General features: G+C 37.6%; 2 protein-coding genes across 8 annotated transcripts in view; both read right to left on the reverse strand.

Annotated features, from left to right (window-relative positions):
- The window catches only part of IPO11 (importin 11), a 99,815-nt gene that overhangs the window by 11,900 nt on the left and 67,839 nt on the right, over positions 1 to 20,076 (reverse strand). For 4 of the 5 annotated variants that reach the window (XM_037373979.1, XM_037373977.1, XM_037373978.1 and 1 more), the window contains exon 30: positions 19,152 to 19,273. In XM_037373979.1, the coding sequence (XP_037229876.1) occupies positions 19,152 to 19,273 (122 nt within the window). Of the gene's footprint in view, positions 1 to 7,723; positions 7,794 to 19,151; positions 19,274 to 20,076 lie in introns of those variants that run through there. The other variant, XM_037373982.1, reaches the window with a different exon arrangement.
- LRRC70 (leucine rich repeat containing 70) lies at positions 1,728 to 19,240 on the reverse strand. Of its 3 annotated transcripts, none has more exons than XM_037373990.1 (2): positions 19,152 to 19,240; positions 1,728 to 7,793 (listed from the first exon to the last, which is right to left on the reverse strand). In XM_037373990.1, exon 2 carries the CDS (start codon positions 7,780 to 7,782, stop codon positions 5,848 to 5,850), a length of 1,935 nt encoding a protein of 644 aa, XP_037229887.1. In that variant the 5' UTR covers positions 7,783 to 7,793; positions 19,152 to 19,240; the 3' UTR covers positions 1,728 to 5,847. The 3 variants fall into 3 exon arrangements, with proteins under 3 accessions (XP_037229887.1, XP_037229885.1, XP_037229886.1); XM_037373988.1 differs by lacking the exon at positions 19,152 to 19,240 and adding an exon at positions 8,339 to 14,208; XM_037373989.1 differs by lacking the exon at positions 19,152 to 19,240 and adding an exon at positions 8,255 to 8,343.

Here is a 20,076-nt window from a genome sequence, read left to right on the forward strand (position 1 = left end):
AGAGTCTGGTGCACGGACTCCCACTCTGTGAGCTACAAAAGGGTGAAGACATACAACAAGTGAAAAGCTGTTCATCTTGGGGGATGACTGCTAAGGTTCCAGCTACAAGCAGCTGAGAAACAGAAAAGGCCTAACTGGTAATGGTAAACCACAACTCTTCCTGCAACTGCCATTGACTGAAGCATTTTATTACTCCCTTATTCAGAATTTTTGGCTTCTCTTTCCCCAACAGATGCCTGCTTCTGCCTACTAGACAGCAGCAATACGTCCCCTATTTGTTTAAAGGTACTGAATACTAAGTTAATGTGTTGTGGTTTAATGGTAGTTTTAATGTAGATAAATATATTTCTTAATATTCTTTCACTTCCATTTCTTATTTGGGATGAAAACTGAAAAACTGCATAAACTTGTACATTAGTTACTGCATTTGAAAAACTTCTTGTCAGACAAATAACAATTTTACATATATGACAAACAGACTTTATACAGCAATCGATGCTCTGGAAAAAACACGTATCAAGGTAGAACACTAGGTACATAAAGTATTTATTTAAAATTTAATTTTGATAATATTATGACTCAACTTACAACAATTTTGTATCCAAAAGATTATTTTTCCCCCTTATTTATTCAGCTACTGTTGAACACCATGATCTGAACTGTATTTTATATCACAAAACTTGAAACTCCCCAATCCCACAAAATGAAAATGGACACAATTTTAATTGTTTGGCTTATTCTTACTATCACTGTCAAGTATATGTTTTACAAGAAACCTTCTTCCTTGCCAAAAAGCTTCCCCACCTCGTTTGGAACAGCAAAGTATTACATGCTGTGAGACTGAACCTGTGGGGGGTTCCGCAGACAGCCAGCGAACAGCCTACTGACCACACAGCACTGCCGAGAAAGCGGGCACTGCCCACTCAGCAGCCTGCAGGACAAGCCCTCAGAGACAGAGCAGGTTTCTTCACTTGAGTCAGAGGTTCCTACCTAGCACACCTCCCATTAAAGCTCTTTTTCTTCATACTTTTTTTTGAAACACAGCTCCAGGAAAATGCCACTGATGTGGTTAATTTTTTCCAACATGGGAAAGGAAACAGATGTCCTTAGACTCATGTCAATAGAGGACAAGGGGCATTCAACTGAGAACAAATGCAAACACTTTGCACCCTTATATAAGTAAACTATGCCCTGTACATATGCACTATTTAATTAATAATACGGGTTGCTATCCGTCACCTGGTAGTTATGTTTCTTCCTTCCAAGCTGCATATGGAACCCCTAACTGCCACAGAAATTTTATGTTGGGAGGGAAAAGAAAGGCATTTGACCCAATGAAGGCATAGCCTTTCCATCAGCTGCAGGGCTAATTATGGTCAATCTGTTCAGGGAGGTTACTTTAATTAATGAACATGTAAACAAATTCTGTAGGCGTAGTGCTCATTAACCTTATGGGTTTCTTCCAAGCTTGCAGATTGCTAGGACGAACACACAAGGAGGGTCATTTCAGTAACTTCTGTTTCCAAGGATCAGTGATACCTCCTGAAGAAACTGAGGACAGCGACTGAAGACGCAAAATACTGTTCTTGATAGTTAGCTCCAAAGCACATAGAGAAATCATTGATCTCCTTACTTGGAGAGAGTATTTTTACTTTATGGCATAAATATGAGGAATGGTATTTTACCTCTCTCTTCAGTGAAAGACAATTCATGGTAATTTATTTTTTTTTGTTTGTTTGTTAGGAAAGCAAAGCTAAAGAAGACAGAACACCTTTCAAAGTGGGGTAACTTGCCTGCAGCTTTCACTAAATACCTTTTCTTTTCTCCCCTTTCTTTTCCCCTTTAAATGAGACATGAAGTTTCTTCTTACCAAAGACTCACTGAAATATTTATCAAGCATAGAATCATTAACAATGCAACTATTTTTAGAATACAAGACACATGCTGGTGAAAAATAAAGACAGCAAAGGTTCATTGTGATTTGGAAAGAAGAAACCTCAACTGAAGTTCAGTGCAAATATAAAATGCATCAGGCCTTATTTTCATAGAAAAGACAGCCAAGGAAAATAATGTAATACTTTTTAAAAAGACTAAAATTGGCCTGCTTGTTTCAAGAAATACTTTAGAAAGTCACATGAGTAGATTCAGAAAAGACAGGGACACTGTATTTAGATGAATGTTTGAAATCAAACAGTTAATATTGTCCCTACCAAAATCTTTACTCCAGAGGAAGGCACCATTTAACCAGTTCCCCCTTTGAATTGCATATAATCCAGATCAGCAAAATAATAACAACAGCGTCAAGTTATAAATGTTTTTACTTTTTTTTTTTTACAACCACCACTGCTTTCCCCCAGTTATCAGGACAAAACCTCATCTGTTATGCAGCAAAAATATCAAAAAACAGAACCAGAATTAAAGCATTATAACATCTGTAAGTTGCTAGGATTAACCCACTCCAGAATTCAGTTTCAAAGATACAATTAACACACATTAATGCTGTCTGTAAATACAATTCACCTTGCCTATAACGAAAACAAAATGTAGCAAATATTAGGGCAGCTTGTACATGAATAATCTCAAAACTTTTATTTCAAAGTTTGCATAATTTGTCAGATAAAACCTTTGCAAGGGAAAAAAGCCAGATCACATCTGTTCTAAAAATAAGTAATACTTTTTGTTTTCTCATTCTGTCTATCATTTCTAATACACTCAGCTATATATTCAACATCTTTATTACCCTGAGGTTTTACTCAGAATCTGTATTTCCATTATATAAATAACCACTGTAAATATTTATTATCATAAAACATATATAACGATAAATTTTCAGGGGTAATTAAATAAAATGGTCCCCATGTCTGCTATGCATCTTCCTCAGCCTATCAGAAAGGGAGAAAAAATTCTGTGTGAGAAAACATACTTCATTTTAGAGTTTAAAAGTAACATAAGAAACTTTTCCACTTTTCTACCTCCACCAGGGTGAAGCAGCCAACAGCAGAAAAGGGAAAAACTTTAATTTTGTATCCTTACTAGTGTACAGTAGATTTGAGAAAGATGGATTCTTTATTCTTATCTCATTAGCCAAGAGAAGAGGCAGAGTGGGACAGAGATTACTTTGCACATATAAATGTGAGCAATGTAAATGACTATTTCACATACACACACCCCTCTTAGGAACTGCACAGTGCTAAGGAGCTCCTAAACTAAGACAACTTTCCAGGGGAGTACTACAGCTGACCATAAAGTGCCATTTTGCTTCATAAGGGTAGACTTAAAAATCTGCTAATGACTAATTAATCTAATGATTAATAGTTAGATGCATGAACCACACCTGTAAATGACAGAATCTGTTTCCTAGCATGAACGTTTAAAATACAAAAGTTACTAACTGCAAAAGAAAGGTATATCCCCCACAACTGCATAATGAATCTCCCAATTCCTTACTAGTCTAATCCAAATTGTTGGCAAGGTGGATATTAGAGGATGACTCCAATCCAAAGTACAGCTTCCAACTGCTCCAACTCTTTGCTTGCAAAAACAGCTCTGACAGTACCGGCTTCCTTTCATGCTACATCACTACAGACAGTGAGATTCATACCTGGCAAACAACTCCTACAGCAGCTGGAAGGGACACACTTCCAGAGTGAACTTGTCATGCCCTTCTGTTGAGCTGTGGAAATCAGAGCCTAAAACAGAGCTGTCTCCCACCAAATTTTTTTGAGAACTTGTTTTCTTCAGTCTCAACCTTTGCCACTCCCAAAACTCCTCTCTAACAAAGGCACTGCAGCATTTCTAGCAATGAAAACATAGTTAACTAGCTTCCACTGAATTTTAAGTCCATTATTTCTGAAGACATCCATATAAAATTGAAAATCTAGAAATACAGCACATAAAACTGCAGAACCTGCTACTCTGCAATCACTTGACTGTGCAGCTGTTGTAAGTGAAAACAAATCTAACACTTATCATGAGGAATTATGTAGGAGAGGCGGAAAACAACAAAAATGGATTAAAGAGGAAGAGACCATAATGGATCAGCCACCTAAAAAAAATTTAGCATGAACTACTCAATGTTTCTTTCCTCAAAAACATCTACCCATTACATTTAACATCTGATGTCCAAGTAGAAAATTATAAAAAAGTTTTTACTCAAGCAATCCAAAATCGTTTAAGCTTTTGTCTAAGTAGCTGAATTAAGTGTTCCATAAAATAAAACTATTTTATTATACAGTAAAATGCACTATTAAAATATAGTAAATTAATATTTCATGACATTCAATTGAGACACTTAACAAGCACCAAGAGGCACACCTGCACATCCAACACGCACACAGTGCAGTCATAGCACTACATATGTACTAGTAGCAGATAGCATCTGTAATTTCTGGAAAGCAGCTGGAGATGGACAAACAGCATGATAGGGAGCAGCACAACACAGCCACGCACAGGAGTTGCACCAGCAGAAAGCAGGCGGGCTAGAAAAAGAACCCTGATGGCAGTTCTGGTTGTCTGGAGAATGCCCTGGTCTCCAGGCTGGATGCTGGAACAGCAAGATACTTCCACACTACTTCAATTGATCCCATGGAGGACAGACAATCAAAACATTATTCTCCATTTTTCCTTGAGTAAAATGACCTAACGATAAATTGTACTCCCTGTAAACCAAGCGGTTTAAGCCTCCAGGGCACAGGCCTGTAGAAGACAAACAGTATCACCAAAAGTCCCATTCAGCTAGGTGAACATTTTACAGGATTGGACTATCTGGAATATACTTTTATGTTCTATTTCTTCCTGAATGAAGTTTAAATTACGGTATCACAGACATGCAGGTTGACAATAAAGCTACACCACACCAGACATCACCTGACAATAATGCAATAGAGCATCAATATTCAAAATGGAAATATAAAGTTAAAACAAATGCAAGCTATATAGTGAAATAACATCCATCTTTCAAAGATGAAGCCTAAAATCAGCTCTCCACTAAGACCTTACACTTCCAAATATACATCACAAATATGTAAATATCTTCACCAGTTAATCTAAAATTATGTATTTACAGTGTAGTATATTTCTTACGTAGTACACCTCTTATCTAGCAAAAAACTCCTGACAACAACTCTTTTATTGACAATAATTAATCAGATCTATTACCTTAGATATAATAAAGTTGGTCAATTTTTCAATCCAATAGAAATCTAGTTTTCTTATTAACTCTAATTTCAGGTATTTTCATAAAATGATACAGATGCATACAAACAAAAAAATCATTTTAATATACTCATTATACAGACCGAATACACAAATTTGTATATTAAGATATCATACATATGAATAAAATTATTATAATTTTAAATTTCTATTTTCCTCAAGAGTTTGAACATGCTAGAGGTAAATATACTAATTTTTTTCCCCACTGTGATGATTAGCAGAGGCAGAGTAGAAACTACATTACAATAAACAGATGAAGCATTAATGTTTTTTCCCCCATTCTCCCAGGTTTCTTGGCTTCCTGATCCTGCTAAAACCTGAGGTTTTGCTTGTTTCAAAGCTTCAAGTTAGCTGTGGAATTACTATAGAAATTTATACTATTAAGTATTGCAAAATAAATATGTGTGTACTTTATACTGCACATATGCTTGAGTTATAGATGAATGATTCCTTCTAATAAAATAAACATCAAAATATGCAGGAAGCAAATGATGATGCAGAACCCAAATTATACCATTTTCCACAATTCGACCAACTGATTTTCATCAGTGAATGTATTTTTAGAAAACTGAATTCTTGATTTCTTGACATTTCAGACCACAATAAAGTTAACATCAAATGAAGTGAGATAAATTACAATGATGAGTGTTCAAATAATATGACCTGTGCCTGACTTTCAGATGCTGTTCGCTTGAGCAGCCTAATTTGGTCTAGTTCTGAATGCCCCATTGAATTCCGAGTTAGAGACTGCACTGGGTCTGTTACGTTGTACCTCCCAGGCTGATAAAAACCATAATATTCTATTCTCTTTTCCCCTGAGTTTTCCAGCACCTTTAGTTTCTGCCTAAACTGAATAATTTTACAGGTTAAGAATAGGATCACAGCACAAGCCAGAATGAAAAAGGCTAGTAAAATGTCAAAAGCCTGATTCAGCTTTTCAACCTGCTGTGTACAAAACAGGGATGTTTTTAACGATACAGGAGCAGCATCTGTTGGAAGTAACCCTTTTTCTTCTATGGTTCTGTTAACAGGTACAATCTGTGCTGGCATTTGCACTGCTAATGTTGATAATACTGTAGTTGCCCGTGATAGAATTTCAGCAGCATTTTCCTCATAGGGCAATGGGTTAGCAGCTGTAGCTGTAATGCCCTCCCAGAAAGCAACGTATTCAGTTTCTGCATTGACAAACTGCTCAAACGGTTCAAATGTGTTGTGCCTGTTTCCCTTATGCCACGCCATCAGCAATGTGGTAGCACTGTGACGGACACCTGCCGACCCCAGACTCCAGGCTGTATCTGGGCTGGCAGTAGGGTCACTGCAGTTTGCAAACTGAGTCCACTTAATGTAATGCAAAGGTCTACCACGCATACTCGGGGGATTCCAACAATGAATTTTTACAGAAATAGGAGATGCTGCTAACCAATTAAGTAACCCAAGCATTTCGCAGCTGCAGTTCCAAGGATTATAATTTACCTGTAGATGAGTTAAAGATGCTAAGGGCTTGACCACTTCAGGGTGTAACTCAGTAATATTATTGAACGCTAAGCTGAGTATTTTAAGTGACTGCCCCATTTTTTCGAAGGTACCACCACCAATGCTGGTTATTTTATTTCTGTCTAGCTGCAGATACATTAAATTATTCAATAAAGCAAAAGTGCTGGAATTTATATTTTCTAGATCATTATAACTTAAGATTAATTGACTAAGGTTGCTTAATCCAAAAAATCCATTTACAGCAATATGGTTTAGCTTCATGTTTTTTAAAGAGAGATATCTGAGCTTGGTAAGTCCTTTAAATGCAAAAGGATTTATCGATCCAATGGGATTGTGAGACAAAGAAAGTCTTTCAAGATTTCTGAGCCTTCCAATAGCTTTTGATGGCACAAGTGTTAAATTATTACCTTCAAGAAACAAATATGCGAGGTTTTCAAGATGATGAAATGCTGAATCTGATATCCGTGAAATCTTATTATTGGCTAGGTTAAGTGTTTGGAGACTTATCATTCCTAAGAAAGTCCCACTTCCAAGGACACTGAGACGATTTCTTTGAAGTGTTAAATATCTAACAGAAAGGAGATCACTAAATAATCCTCTGGGAACAAAAGCTATTTGATTATTCTGAAGATATAAACCATGAAGACTGGAAAGACCTTCAAAGATTCCTGGATCCAGGCGTTTAATATTATTGTTATTTAGGTGCAAGTAGTACAGTTTCGGGAGTTCCACAAAAGCTTTTGGGTGTATATATGAAATACTGCAGTTATCCACGTAGAGCACAGCAAGCTTCTGAAGGCCTCTTAGTTCATTCGGAGTGACATACGATATATTATTCCCACTGAGGTACACAAGAATTGTTGTTTTTGGAAAGTTCCGTGGGATGCTCGAAAGCCCTAAATTACGACAGCTAACTTGTCTCCCTGTGCAGAGCTGGCAAGCAGCTGGACAGCCAAGAGCCACCTTCTGGAGCAGCAACACAAGAAAACAATTAAGGATATACAGGAATGCTCCTGGGCAGGGTGGAGAACTTTGCAGACCACTCATATCCCTGTCTTTGGCCTTCTCACTCATCTCTGACTTCACTAGTAGAGATAAAAAGAAGTTTATAAATATTATTAATTTGAAAGTTTAAAGATTCTACATCTACAGTCTTTAAAATATAAGCATTGCTTTCCAGATTGGTATTTTATATATTCCCCTTTGATGAGGGGAATAAGCAGTTTAAAAATAAAACACACTAGGATTGAACTACACTGAAAACATTTTCAAAGTAAACGAACAATGAAACAAATGCACTGCCAACCTAGACAGAATATATTTAATTGGTTCCACCATAAAAGCAATTAAGCTGCCAAAAGAACAGCTTCTATTAAACTCAAAATACTTCATATTAGCCGTTTCCTTACAGTTAAAAACAACTAGGAGATGTTTCAATAGCATTGAAGTAGACATGAGCTTCCTTTCACTGGCGGCTCATTTATAATTTGAATTTTACTTTTACAAAGCTAAGTTACATTAAAATAAGCAAAAACCAATTCCTTACCCCAAATCTGAAGTGCACAATTTCTGTTATCTTGCCGTTTTGCAGTTCATTGGACCAAGTTACAAGCTGACCAAGTATACTTACCTGTGAAACCTCTGTAAAGGCAGAACAGCTGCGAACTAGAGCACTCACATTTTGCCCCACGATTTGTAACTGTTCGCTCAGGAAACTAAGAAAGAAGTGGTTAAAGTCAGGTTGCCATGGATACAGGAAACCCTGGGACAGGAAGCCATTTTATCTGTGCTTCAGAAGTATTGTTGGAAAGGAAATCTCAATGATTTGTTTCTAGAAAACCAAGAACTATCTTAGTTTGTAACTGCTGCTGTTTGGTGGTGGTTTCTTTTAAACTACTGTTTTTAACTAGGAGAGCTTAAAATATTTTTATCTAAGTTAGGTATAACTTTTAGAATGAAGCATACACATTTGTAACAGCACTATTGCATTACCTGCAAACCCTTTATCTCTTAGTGGAACTCCAAAATGTGCTATTAAACTAACAGCACCACTTACACTGTTGACACTCTGCAGAACCACCCTGCCACCACACACACACACACACCCCGCTCTCCAGCAGCCCAGCAGGGAGGCAGAATCCAAGGTCCGGCGGGCAGAGCCCCAGTGCCTCCTGCACTCCCGCAAGGCGCACACACCGACAGCCAGCACAGGGAAGCTCAGGAAATCTCAGAGATGAGAACTGCGCGATGTGTTGTATTTCAGACTTGAACCAGGCCCTTTGTTAAGTCTCACTTTAGGCCACTTTTTGTAAAGCCAGTTTATCCACAGAGGACTACGTATATCCTTACAGCCACACCTCTGCTCCACAGCTTTCACTTCCTGCAGTGTCCTTTGTGCAGAAAAACACTTCGTGCAAACATCTGCACTATAAATACCTCCTTTGCCTAAGTACCGGAGATTACATCCTCAGTTTATCCATCACAAGGTCATACTACCTGCAAAGTCCAGTCACGTCAAAGGAGGAAAGGGGAAACAACAAAATGAGATGGCAAATTAGAGAGTAAGCCTACAAATAGCAGTGTAACTGTAAAACCACAATTTATACTGTAATGAGACCTTCTGCTCAGCAAAATGAAGATGACAAGGCCTATCGGTAGCAACAGTCAAGGAAGAGACGCAACAGCAAAAGATCAAAAGTCACTGCTGCCACAGAGATCTCATACAGGAAGCACAAGTTCACACAAGGGGCGGAGTATCTCCCAAATACCTTTGTCTGTAATAATCCAATCTGAAATGCATGAAGCACATGAGCAAAGGAAGCAGAATAGACATGGGTGTGCTTTTGAAGAGGCTTTCTTCCAAATGGTGCCAAAAGAAACTTGTATTTCTGAAGTTTAAGAAAAAAAAAGGTTTTGCCCATACGCAATGGGTTTTTTTGTTTGAAATCTGTGAAATACTCAATATCAAAGAGAAATATTCCTTCAATTTTTCAGCTTGAGCTGACAAAAATTACCTTGAGTTGGGATGGAGGGGAATGTTTTAAAAAACCAAAAAACCCCAAAATTAATGATCTTCAATTCTATCAGAGTCAATACCTCTTATAAAATCTAGTTTAAAGTAAGAAATCAGTAAGACAAGTACAACTGATTCACAGGCCACTTTAGACAAAGCCTGTATTAGTTACAACGCAGAATTTGAACTGCATTTGGCTCTTCTTTTCCTGAGACCACTAAAACAATAGGAAAACTAATTGTTCCTTAGATTTAACTATTTATTTTCACATCTTAGTTTTTCATGGTATTTAATACAATAGTTGATATAGAGGAAAGCAAAATAAAATGGTATGTCATTTCCTTGAAGGGAAAACACTTCATAATCTTGAACGGCTCCCAGGATGATTAGGGAATTATCCCAGATACGGGGGAAGGAACAGCAAGAGTAATTGGAAAAGATCATCCAGCTTAAATAAGAGTCAGGTGAGCAGAAAAACAGAGACTGACCAAAAATGAAAAATTACTTAAAAAGGGAAATTACCTCCTAACTAAGCTTCACTACCTATAGCCTATTCTATGCTAATATTTACATGGGTAAAGAAATTACTAGGAATTATTTCTTCTAAGATGAAGAAGCGCTATTAAAAGAAAGTGGTTCCAATCTAAAAAGAAAAGTTTTAGAAGACAAATGTCAAAAAGATCTCCCTTTCTGCAAAATGTCAGAATTAACATTTAGAAAATGAGCAGGAATTGCTAAAGCTCTATAGGCTATCAGCACACAAATACAGAGAAACCAATAGAATGGGGGCCAGAAAAAAGCTGTGCCCAGTAAGTGGCCGAATGTCTCTGTGTTCTTGTATTAAACATGCTTTTCTCAACATTCACAAAAATGTTGCTCAAATCCTAGCTGCCACTGTCATTCTGAGGATATCACTGACCTTTCTGAGTCTCAGATCCCATGCACACATAAAAAAGTAAGTATCTTAATCCAGGTCATGGCTCCTTGCAATTTGCTCTAGGAAATGTGGAGAAAGTCCTGTCTTGCCCTTTGTAAATTTGGCACCTGGAGACCTGCAGATCTGACCGTATTGTAATGTCCAGGTATTGCTTCATTAAGAGTACACACTACCTGTTAAAGAATGAGACGTAAAATAACATGCCACATAACTGACACCGTTTTGGGTAAAAACATAAAAAAGATGGGGATATATATAACTTGTATCAGCGTTTCTCAAACTGGCTTGTATTTAAAACAATAAAATTACTACTTGGAAACTGTCAGGAAAACACTCCAAAGAGGGAAAGCCCGAACATGTCTTTCAAACAAGCTTAGGCATAGGCAGCTCCAACAGTGGTATATTTTATTCACTGTAAATTCTGTTCTCCAGTGATAGAAATACCAGGTTTGTATCTCAATACAGCTTCATATTGCAATAGAGAAAATTATTTTTAATCCTGAAGTGAGTTTTATTTTAATATGCCAAGTTAACTAATGTCATTGCTTTTTGACATATATAAAAGCTAGTTCAACAATGACTCCTCGTCCATACAACCATGAACTCTGAGCAACAGCCATTTGTGAAATTGTGCATAAAATGACAGGTCAAAGTAATGGAAAGAACATATGAACACTGCCTTTCCAAACCTCCTCTATTTTCTCACTAACCCATGTTAGAATAAAGCAAATATAATCCAGGTTATGAATATTAGCTAGCATAAATAGTAATTCAATTCCAATTCATGTATAGCAGAAAAAATGCAACAAATTAAAAAACAGATTCTAAAGTTACTCACCTTTAAAATGTATTAAAGCCAGTTTTTAAAGTGGGATTTAATTCTTGTAATCACCATGCAATTGTTAAAAGCTCACAAAACAGAGGAAAACCAATTTTTAGCACTGTAATTATTCTTTTGAGTTTAAGAATGAAACAATCTGTTGCCCTTCCACTGCGCATTTACAAAGTACCTCCTCTTGCAGGTCTTCCATCTACTTTTACTCTCCACAGGTGAGCTATGTACAACTTTCTTGTTTCGTTTTCAAATAACCACCACCTTCTGCCCACATCATTCTCCAGGTATGACCACAAGTCAAAGTATTTCAGCTACTAACCAACTGCTTGGGTAGCATACACATAATTTAATTCCATTTCACTGAGCTACATCCAGTTAACACCTGCTGTGGACACCTTATTAATGTTAACTTACCAGACCTCAAAACCCCTTTTTGTTTTTCTCATTATCACACCTAATATCCCAGAATTTCTGCTTATCTCAAATTTTGCAGAATCCTTCTAGTATTTCATATTTTCACTTAAGTAAAAATCTTGATCTGTTACCGAAAGTTTCTCTGTTCCAGAGTGCTATTCCAGTCTAGTAATAGCAACAGCAACGATGGTAGTTACAAAGGAGACACAGGCACAGAAATTGTAATACCAAATAAATAACCCAGAAAAAACATTCCTGTTTAATGACCCAAGCATTTGTATATGTAAACTTGTATCAAGAAATCTATTTCAAAAATATGAAGCTTTTAAACTAATTTTCCTTTTTAATATTGGCATTTATTATTTTTGATTGAATTATTAAGCAGGTTTTGCAACATGCTGAGAAACAGTAAGAAGTGAAAACTACAATTATTTTTCCCATTGAGGATAAGAAAGTAAGTTTCCCTTCTATAGATCTTATTTGGCTTTAGAATCTAGTAAAATAATATGACAGAAAGTTCTTATGAAACTACAAAATCACTTTGAGAAACTGTCAGAGTAAACTTCTCACTTAGTTGTAAATAGTTTTTGCATGTAAATAGTTTTTGCATGTAAATTGACAAAAAACAGTCTACTATGGAGTGAGTCTGTGAACAAACCAACAACAAATAAAGATGGCCAACAATGAAATCCACAGATGTGGTATGCTTGGAGTAACTGTATTTATAGCTTTAGCTTTTACTATCCACTGAAATATATAGTAAACTGTCACAATGATAAAACCAATAAGAAATACAGTCAATATGAGTGCAATTCAAACCAAAAGGTTTGAAGAACTTGAAGAAAAGTAATTTCACAAATTTCAACCAGAATAATTAATTCACGTTCTAGAAATTGATTCAAAACTAAATCCAATTGCCCAGCTTCCTGCAGCAGCACACTTCCTTCTAGTTTAGGCACTGGGGTGGGCATGCACTTGGATTAGCAACTGGTAACTTTGAAAAATTTTACAAAAAAGGAAAAAAAAATGACTGCATTTCCTGAAAACTGCTACAGAGAAAACACACACAATATATAAAAGCTACCTCCCTCCTTAAAAATACAAACATTCTTTACACTAGGCGTTTCCATAATATCAAAACCTGATACTTTGTTTTAAACCCTCACTTTCTTATTTTTGAATATGAAATGTAAATTTTTAAGACAGTACTTATTTGCAGAATTTCTTGTAGTGGCACGGGTTGTGCTGTTAACAGCTTTTGGTATCTCATCACAATAGTCTGGGCACTGTTAAGAAGTCACCAAAAATCTCAGCTACTCTCAGGCAGTCTCAGATTTAACAGAGTAGAGGGCAGACAGATAAGCAGGTGTACCAAAAAAGATCAGAATAAACTCGGGTGGAAAATGAGCTACAAAACTGTATTATATTTTTTTAATGTTTGTTACAATCTTGTGATTTTAAAACATTTTTAATAATATGCTATACTTCAGTCAGAGCTTATTTAATAACTAATCTGCAAACATGCAAACTACAGAGTACAATGGACAGAGATAAAAAGTTTGATGAAAGCTATTTACTCCATTGTCATCCTTTGCTGTCTCTTACATAATTAAAACATCAAATTCTAGGGTAGATTATATTTAGAAGAGTTTTCACGGAATCACAGAATGGTCAAGGTTGGAAGGGACCTCTGGAGATCACCTCCTCCAAACCCCTGCTACAGCAGGTTCACCTAGACCAGGTTGCACAGAGTCGCATCCAGGCAGGTCTTGAAGCATCTGGAGATACCAGAGAAGGAGACTCCACAGCCTCTCTGGGCAGCCTGTTCCAGTGCTCAGTCACCATCAAGGTAAAGTTCTCTCTCAACTCAGATGGAACCTTCTGTGTGGCAGTTTGTGCCCATTGCCCCATGTCCTGTCACTGGGCACCAATGAAAAAAGCCTGGCCCCAGCCTCTTCACACTCACCCTTAAGACAGTTGTAGACATTGATAAGAGTCCATCCCAGTCTTCTCCAGGCGAAGCAGGCCCAGGTCCCTCAGCCTTTCCTCAGATGGGAGATGCTCCAGCCCCATCACCATCTCTGTAGCCCTCGATGGACTCTCTCCAGTAGTTCCCTGTCTCTCTTGAACTGGGGAGCCCAGAACTGGACACAGCACTCCAGCTACAGCCCCACCAGGGCAGAGCAGAGGGGGAGGATCACCTCCCTCGATCTGCTGGCCACGCTAATCCTGATCCCCCCACGATCCCACTGGCCACCTTGGCCACAGGGCACACTGCTGGCTCATGGGCACCTTGCTGTGCTCCAGCACTCCCAGGCCCTTCTCCGCAGAGCTGCCTTCCAGCAGGTCAGCCCCAGCCTGTGCTGGTGCGTGGGGTTGTCCCTCCCCAGGTACAGGACCCTACACTTGCCTCTGCTGAACTTCATCAGGTTTCATACTAACAATGAGCTGTACAAGAAAAAGTAAAGGAGATTGTGAAGACGGTAAGTTGCCAGAGTGCATCCTCTTGCCAATGCTATGATGTGGCATACAATTAAGGAAGTCACGATACTATATATAACACTCGGAAAGGTGCAAACTCAGACTAAGAGAAAAGCCACATTTTTCACTTATATCATTAAAACTGCACCATTACCTTGCAGGCAAACAAACCAAATCCAAGGCCAAATATGGATGACAAGTGCAAAATCGTAATTTAAGAACTCCTTATAATACCAATAGTCTATTAGATGTGTGGGTGAGCACACCTGTGACTAGAGGAATTAAAAAGGAAAAAGGAGGGGAAGACAGGGAAATAGCTTCAGAGTATCATTCCTATAAAGAAAGGACGATGTACAAGTTAGTTATGTAACAAATTCTGACTTTACAAATGTGGACATAAGTACCCTGAAGGAGAACTTGGCATTTATTAGGCACTTTCTTGCCATTTCCTAACATTATATATAGACAACTTCTTGAGATAAAAATTAAATTTCTAACAAAGTAACTTAAATGACAGAGGAATAACTTCTGTAATAACCTAATGAGGAATTATAATAGCCTACTGTAAGTACTTAATACTTGCAGAACGCCAATTATCTAATCAGCAGAACTCATACTGACTGACATCAGATTTGATACACAGTAAGAAAAAGCCGCCATTCATTTACATAACGATTAGAAATGAGTAAAGCAACCTGGAGAACCTCTCAGGCTCTTAGCCTTTATCCTCACAATAGGTTTTCTAGACAACACATTTGACTCAAAGGGGAAAAAATTAAGTGGCATCTGGAAATACTACTCATGTACCACAAACTAAACAGGAAAAAGACAAGATCCGTTAAAATGTTTCATGTTGCAAGCGGAGAAGTCTCCTCTCCTTTCAAGCGGTACTATTCTACGCTGTTAGGTCCACAAAGAATGAACCCATCCTTAAGCACCAGAACTAAAGGGACTGTTTCGGAAAGCACTGACTTCAAGCAAAAGCAAACTGGGCAGCCTCCCATTCAAGACTGATAGATGCAGCATTAACAACACTTAACACCAAAGGGGAAGAGTTTTGCTTCCAGCATGGTGTCAAATGCTACCTATACTTACAGTTAGGTACCAGATGAAGCTAATTATTGCCAGACATCTTGCCAAATTTTCTTTACATTTCCTATTAGGCACTAAAATATTCCTATAGCTATTAAGCATCTTCCAGTACTGTTTGCATTCTACACAGATACAGAGATAATAACTGGAAGAATAAAAAAGAAATCTATTTTGCCAAATAAATCATTAAAAGCTTTCGATATCCCAAAATAAGAACATTTCAAAATGCTGTGCTGCTGACATTGTACAAAGTGACAGAAGTGCAGTAAGCAAGATGATTGAGGTTATTTCCAGACATACATAGGTACAAGAAGGAGAAGAGGTACAATTTTTATCACTTTGGTCTCAGGAAATACAAAGAATGCTGAAGAAGTGTATCTCAAAATGTAGCACCTGAAATAGTGCTGGGGGCCCTGCTCCTTTCTGCCATGGCCTAAAATGTTAGGCTGCTGCTCCTGACTGGGGTCACTAGGCACGATTTTGGGGACCAAGGGCACATCTAGTAAACCCCAACTACATCTGCTGTACTGTACTAGAAGAGTACACTTAAAGCTGTAGGTTCAAAACCAAGCCACTAAGATTGTAGACAAACTGGAATATAACTGAACTAGACCAGGAATCATGACATTTGTGAATGTACTCATCCAGGTTGCTGTCTGTCACCTCTCACATCTCACAGTAGCTCAGATTATTCTCCTCCACCAAACTTCAAGTTCTTTTGGTTTGGGGGGGTTTCTTGTTATTTTGTATGGTTTGTTTTTTTCTAAAAGACCCTCGCTGTTCTAACTACTATATGTCTATGCATACTTCCCTCATGCTGAACACGGAGACAACAGTACTCTGTAAATACAGAACTGCTGCCTATATCTTCTTACTGGACCCTATGGTACATACACCAGTTTGAAGACAAAGGTCTTTATTTTATGAAGTATGAAGAGCTTCTAATAAATGAATGAAAATGCACATGGGTAGGTATGAGTGGCAAACAGGCAGTAAGAGTACAAAATGTCTAAAATAATACAGATGCATGTATCAGACACAAAAAATGCTAACATTGAATGACCAGACTCAGATAGCAAGTGCAGATTAGGTAGTATTTAGTTTATGCGAAACCCCCAAGTGATACCAGGAAATTACTGCTAAGTGAAAAGGTGTCACAACACTAATCAGGAAAGAAGCAGTTATTGTTCTTTCTTTTAAATACAAACTTCTAAATACTAACACAATGTGCAGCTGTGTGTAGGAAGATAAACAGGATGCTGGATTGAAGGACTTATATGCATACATGATAAAAATGCAACGGTACTGTTTATACTAAAGACATTTCATTGCATGTATCTCTCAAAGATATTACTAGACAAGAAAGCTATCGTTTGGCTAATAAACTGTCACTTCATAACCTGCATAGTCCAAATAATTGGCTGAAGAATCACTGTGAACTACGACTGCTCTGCAGGGATTCCCATCTTAACTGCTCCAAAATCCTTCGCTCTAAGCTGTCAAAGGTGCTATATTTGAAATAGGAAATTACTTTTGCCATACTGGTTTGAAATGCATAATGATGGAAACTTTAGCTTCCCCTAAAAAGCAGAAAGTCACAAGTACACATACATATAGTCATAAACAGGACTACTAACTACACGAGTACCTAAAAGCAATGAAGTAGTACAATGGAGTTTAGAGGCAGAATAAAAAATGTCACTCCCTAATATATTCCCCAACGTTTTATCCATAAAGCAACTCTGAGGGAAGAATGCAAATACACATTATCTTAATTTTTCCCCAGTTCTTTTGTCTATTCCCTCCCTTTCCCCTTAAAATAACCTGATCCTCTTGTGACAGTTCCCATCATAGGCTAGAGGTAGCAACTGGCAAGAGCACAATCCTCAGGAAGTGCTAGACACAGCACAGATTACCTGTACTCCCCTACAGCAGTCTTGAAAGTCTGAGCTTGCTACTGGTACCACACCTGATGATCGTACAGGAGCAAACTGAGGGTAGAACCTCACCCTCAGCTTTGCATTCCCAAGTAAGCTTGTCTCACAGCCATTGTCAGGAGACAAAGTTCTGTTGTCTCTGCAGCTGAGAAATCTTGAACTGGCTTTGGATGTCCAAAGTAATCTCGGTTAGTGAGGTACTCCAAAAGGAAAAATTACTGAAGCTTTTCTTGAAAAGGTTTATATGAATTAAAATGTTTTGTTTAAATACTGTATTATATTTAAAACATATGTACTCCCTACAAAATGGCAAAACCAGAGTGACTCACATTGTTCAAAAGCAGAAGGAACAATCACTTGACAATCAATTTATCTGAAAGTATGTTCGGCTCTGGCAGTCTACCAGTTGTACAGTAAAATTTTCGTAGCTTTGGCATAAATATGTCCACTGGAGAGAGACTTTTTATTTGAGAAGTGGCTTGTTTAAATGATTTGAGTATCTGAAAAATAAAGCTGTCATTTGCTGAAGGTTTTATTATCTTAAGGACTGCTAGGAAAGACTTTCCAGAAGGAAGCTTGGAGCAGCTGAATGTAGTTCAAAGCAACACAGTTTGATAAAGCAATTTCTTTTTTCCTTCCTCTCTTTAAAAGAAACTTCACAGGAAGACAGACCTGTAGTTCTGCACCTGAAATTTTAGATAACACCTCTTCAAGAACACTTTGAATACACTCATAAGTAACATAACATTGCTACATCTTCTGAAAGAAACAGAAGCTTTCTTGTAAAGCAGCTGCTTGGCTCACCCTTGGCTGGATGGTTGTCCTGATGATCCAGGACAAAAAAAGAAAGCTTCTGGGCACAATAAAAAGGAATGAAGCCTCTTGAGTTTTACATGTAGGAGTTCCCTTATTTTTAGGTAGTGACTACATATTCTATAGCTTTATGGATAACCATAGCTTTAGGATTTGTGAGCGACATGTGAATTCCTGTTAGACAATACTTAAAACTTTTCAGGAAATCCAGCAGACTAAATGTAACCTCATGCAGTCCTGTCTTCCTGCCCTTTCAAACAGACAGGAATAATCTGAAGTATGGACTGAACATGTGTTATACATGAATTCTAGTAGTGACAATTTAGAAGTCAGTCTAACACTATCCAGCATTCTCGTTAAACACTTTTCTTTTGTATGTATATTCAGCACTGGTGATGGCTACAGAAAGGACAACAGTAAAAGCTGATTGCTACAGAAACCTACAATGCAAAAACTATTTCACAGTCTTTCAGAGAAACTCTTCCATTTAATGTCATAAACGGGAAAACCATTATTAAAGTTCAGATATACCCACAACAGGAAACAAAACTAACAAACACTGTTCCCTGTAAGGGACACCAAAATGCTAACAAGTCAACTAATCAACTACTTTATCACAGATGAGAGAAGCAGCTTGTTCAGTATTAGTATGAGACTGGAAAATAAAATCTGCAGTGCTGTTTCTTCACTTTGACATTTTCCATGAAATAGAAGAAAGGTTACTATATTGCTATGAATCCAAATAAAAAGTTAACATAATGTAGCATGAAAATTCTACATTTTCTCTTGGGGGAAAAAAAAAAAGAAAAAAAGCCAACAGAACTACTTGTATTGCAATATTTACCTGTGGAATTGTGAAATACCTCAAAAACCATCTTAAGGGCCTTTGAAACATTCTTAAGGCATTGTACATTTACTTACCTATTCAATGATGGCAGAAGTGAAAGCAATGCCAAAGCAGAAAGTTTTCTTCTTTCTGGTTGACTGATGTTATCCATCCGATCAACCCACATTTCAATCACGCTCCCAAGAATTTGGTCCAACTGCAATGGGAAACAGAACATTCCTTTTCATTTATAAGTACTTCAGAAAGACACCGTACAGTTACATACACCTGACCGAAGCTGCGAACAACAGCTGTTCTTCAAATTTTCTGCGACAGTGCTTCTAGGCCCTGAACCCCATCTCACCAATAATTGTAACCTAGAAGTTAGAAGTGCATTTAATTCATGGACAGAGACTTATTCAGAGTAGTGTATTACTCAGTTTTCCTATAACAGTCTAATACATACAAAGCATGTGAACTTTGTTTCACCTTCACTGGTAACAAATAGAAAGGCTTGTCTTTACCTGTTTGAGAAATGTATTATACCTAAGGATAAGGAAACTAGTAATATTTCACTTAAAGACATAGTAGAAAGAACACTTGGAGCAAAAGAACCTCAATAATGTCATCAGTAGAACCAGAGCATGCTGAACCCCATACTCCTAGAAACTCACTGGAGAATGATTAGACCATTAACCAGGATGCAAGGCCCCTCAAGGTGGCACAAGGAAAGTAACTCTCACCCTGCAATACCATGCAAACTAAAGGGGTTTACACGGCTTATTGTGGGATGCACCGGGAAGAGAATTTAGAGATTGTATAGAACTTCTAAGGAGATGTTTTAAGGTAATCATGAGAACATGTACAACTTGTTACACGATGTTTAGAGGAAGGACCAAAGGAGGGCAAAAGACCAATTTCCAAGGTAGACTGGGCAGGAACAAGCATGGAAAACAGAGGGAAAAGTTCTTTCAGGTCAAAGAAACACAAGACTTTCACATGCAATCCAGCTGAAATAAG

Source organism: Falco rusticolus, chromosome Z (assembly GCF_015220075.1).
Source record: "Falco rusticolus isolate bFalRus1 chromosome Z, bFalRus1.pri, whole genome shotgun sequence".
Lineage (NCBI taxonomy): Eukaryota > Metazoa > Chordata > Aves > Falconiformes > Falconidae > Falco > Falco rusticolus.

What these genes read in the sequence shown, in the direction of transcription:
- LRRC70 (XM_037373990.1), bottom strand. Translation starts at nt 7,782, where the DNA reads ATGAGTGAGAAGGCCAAAGACAGGGATATGAGTGGTCTGCAAAGTTCT.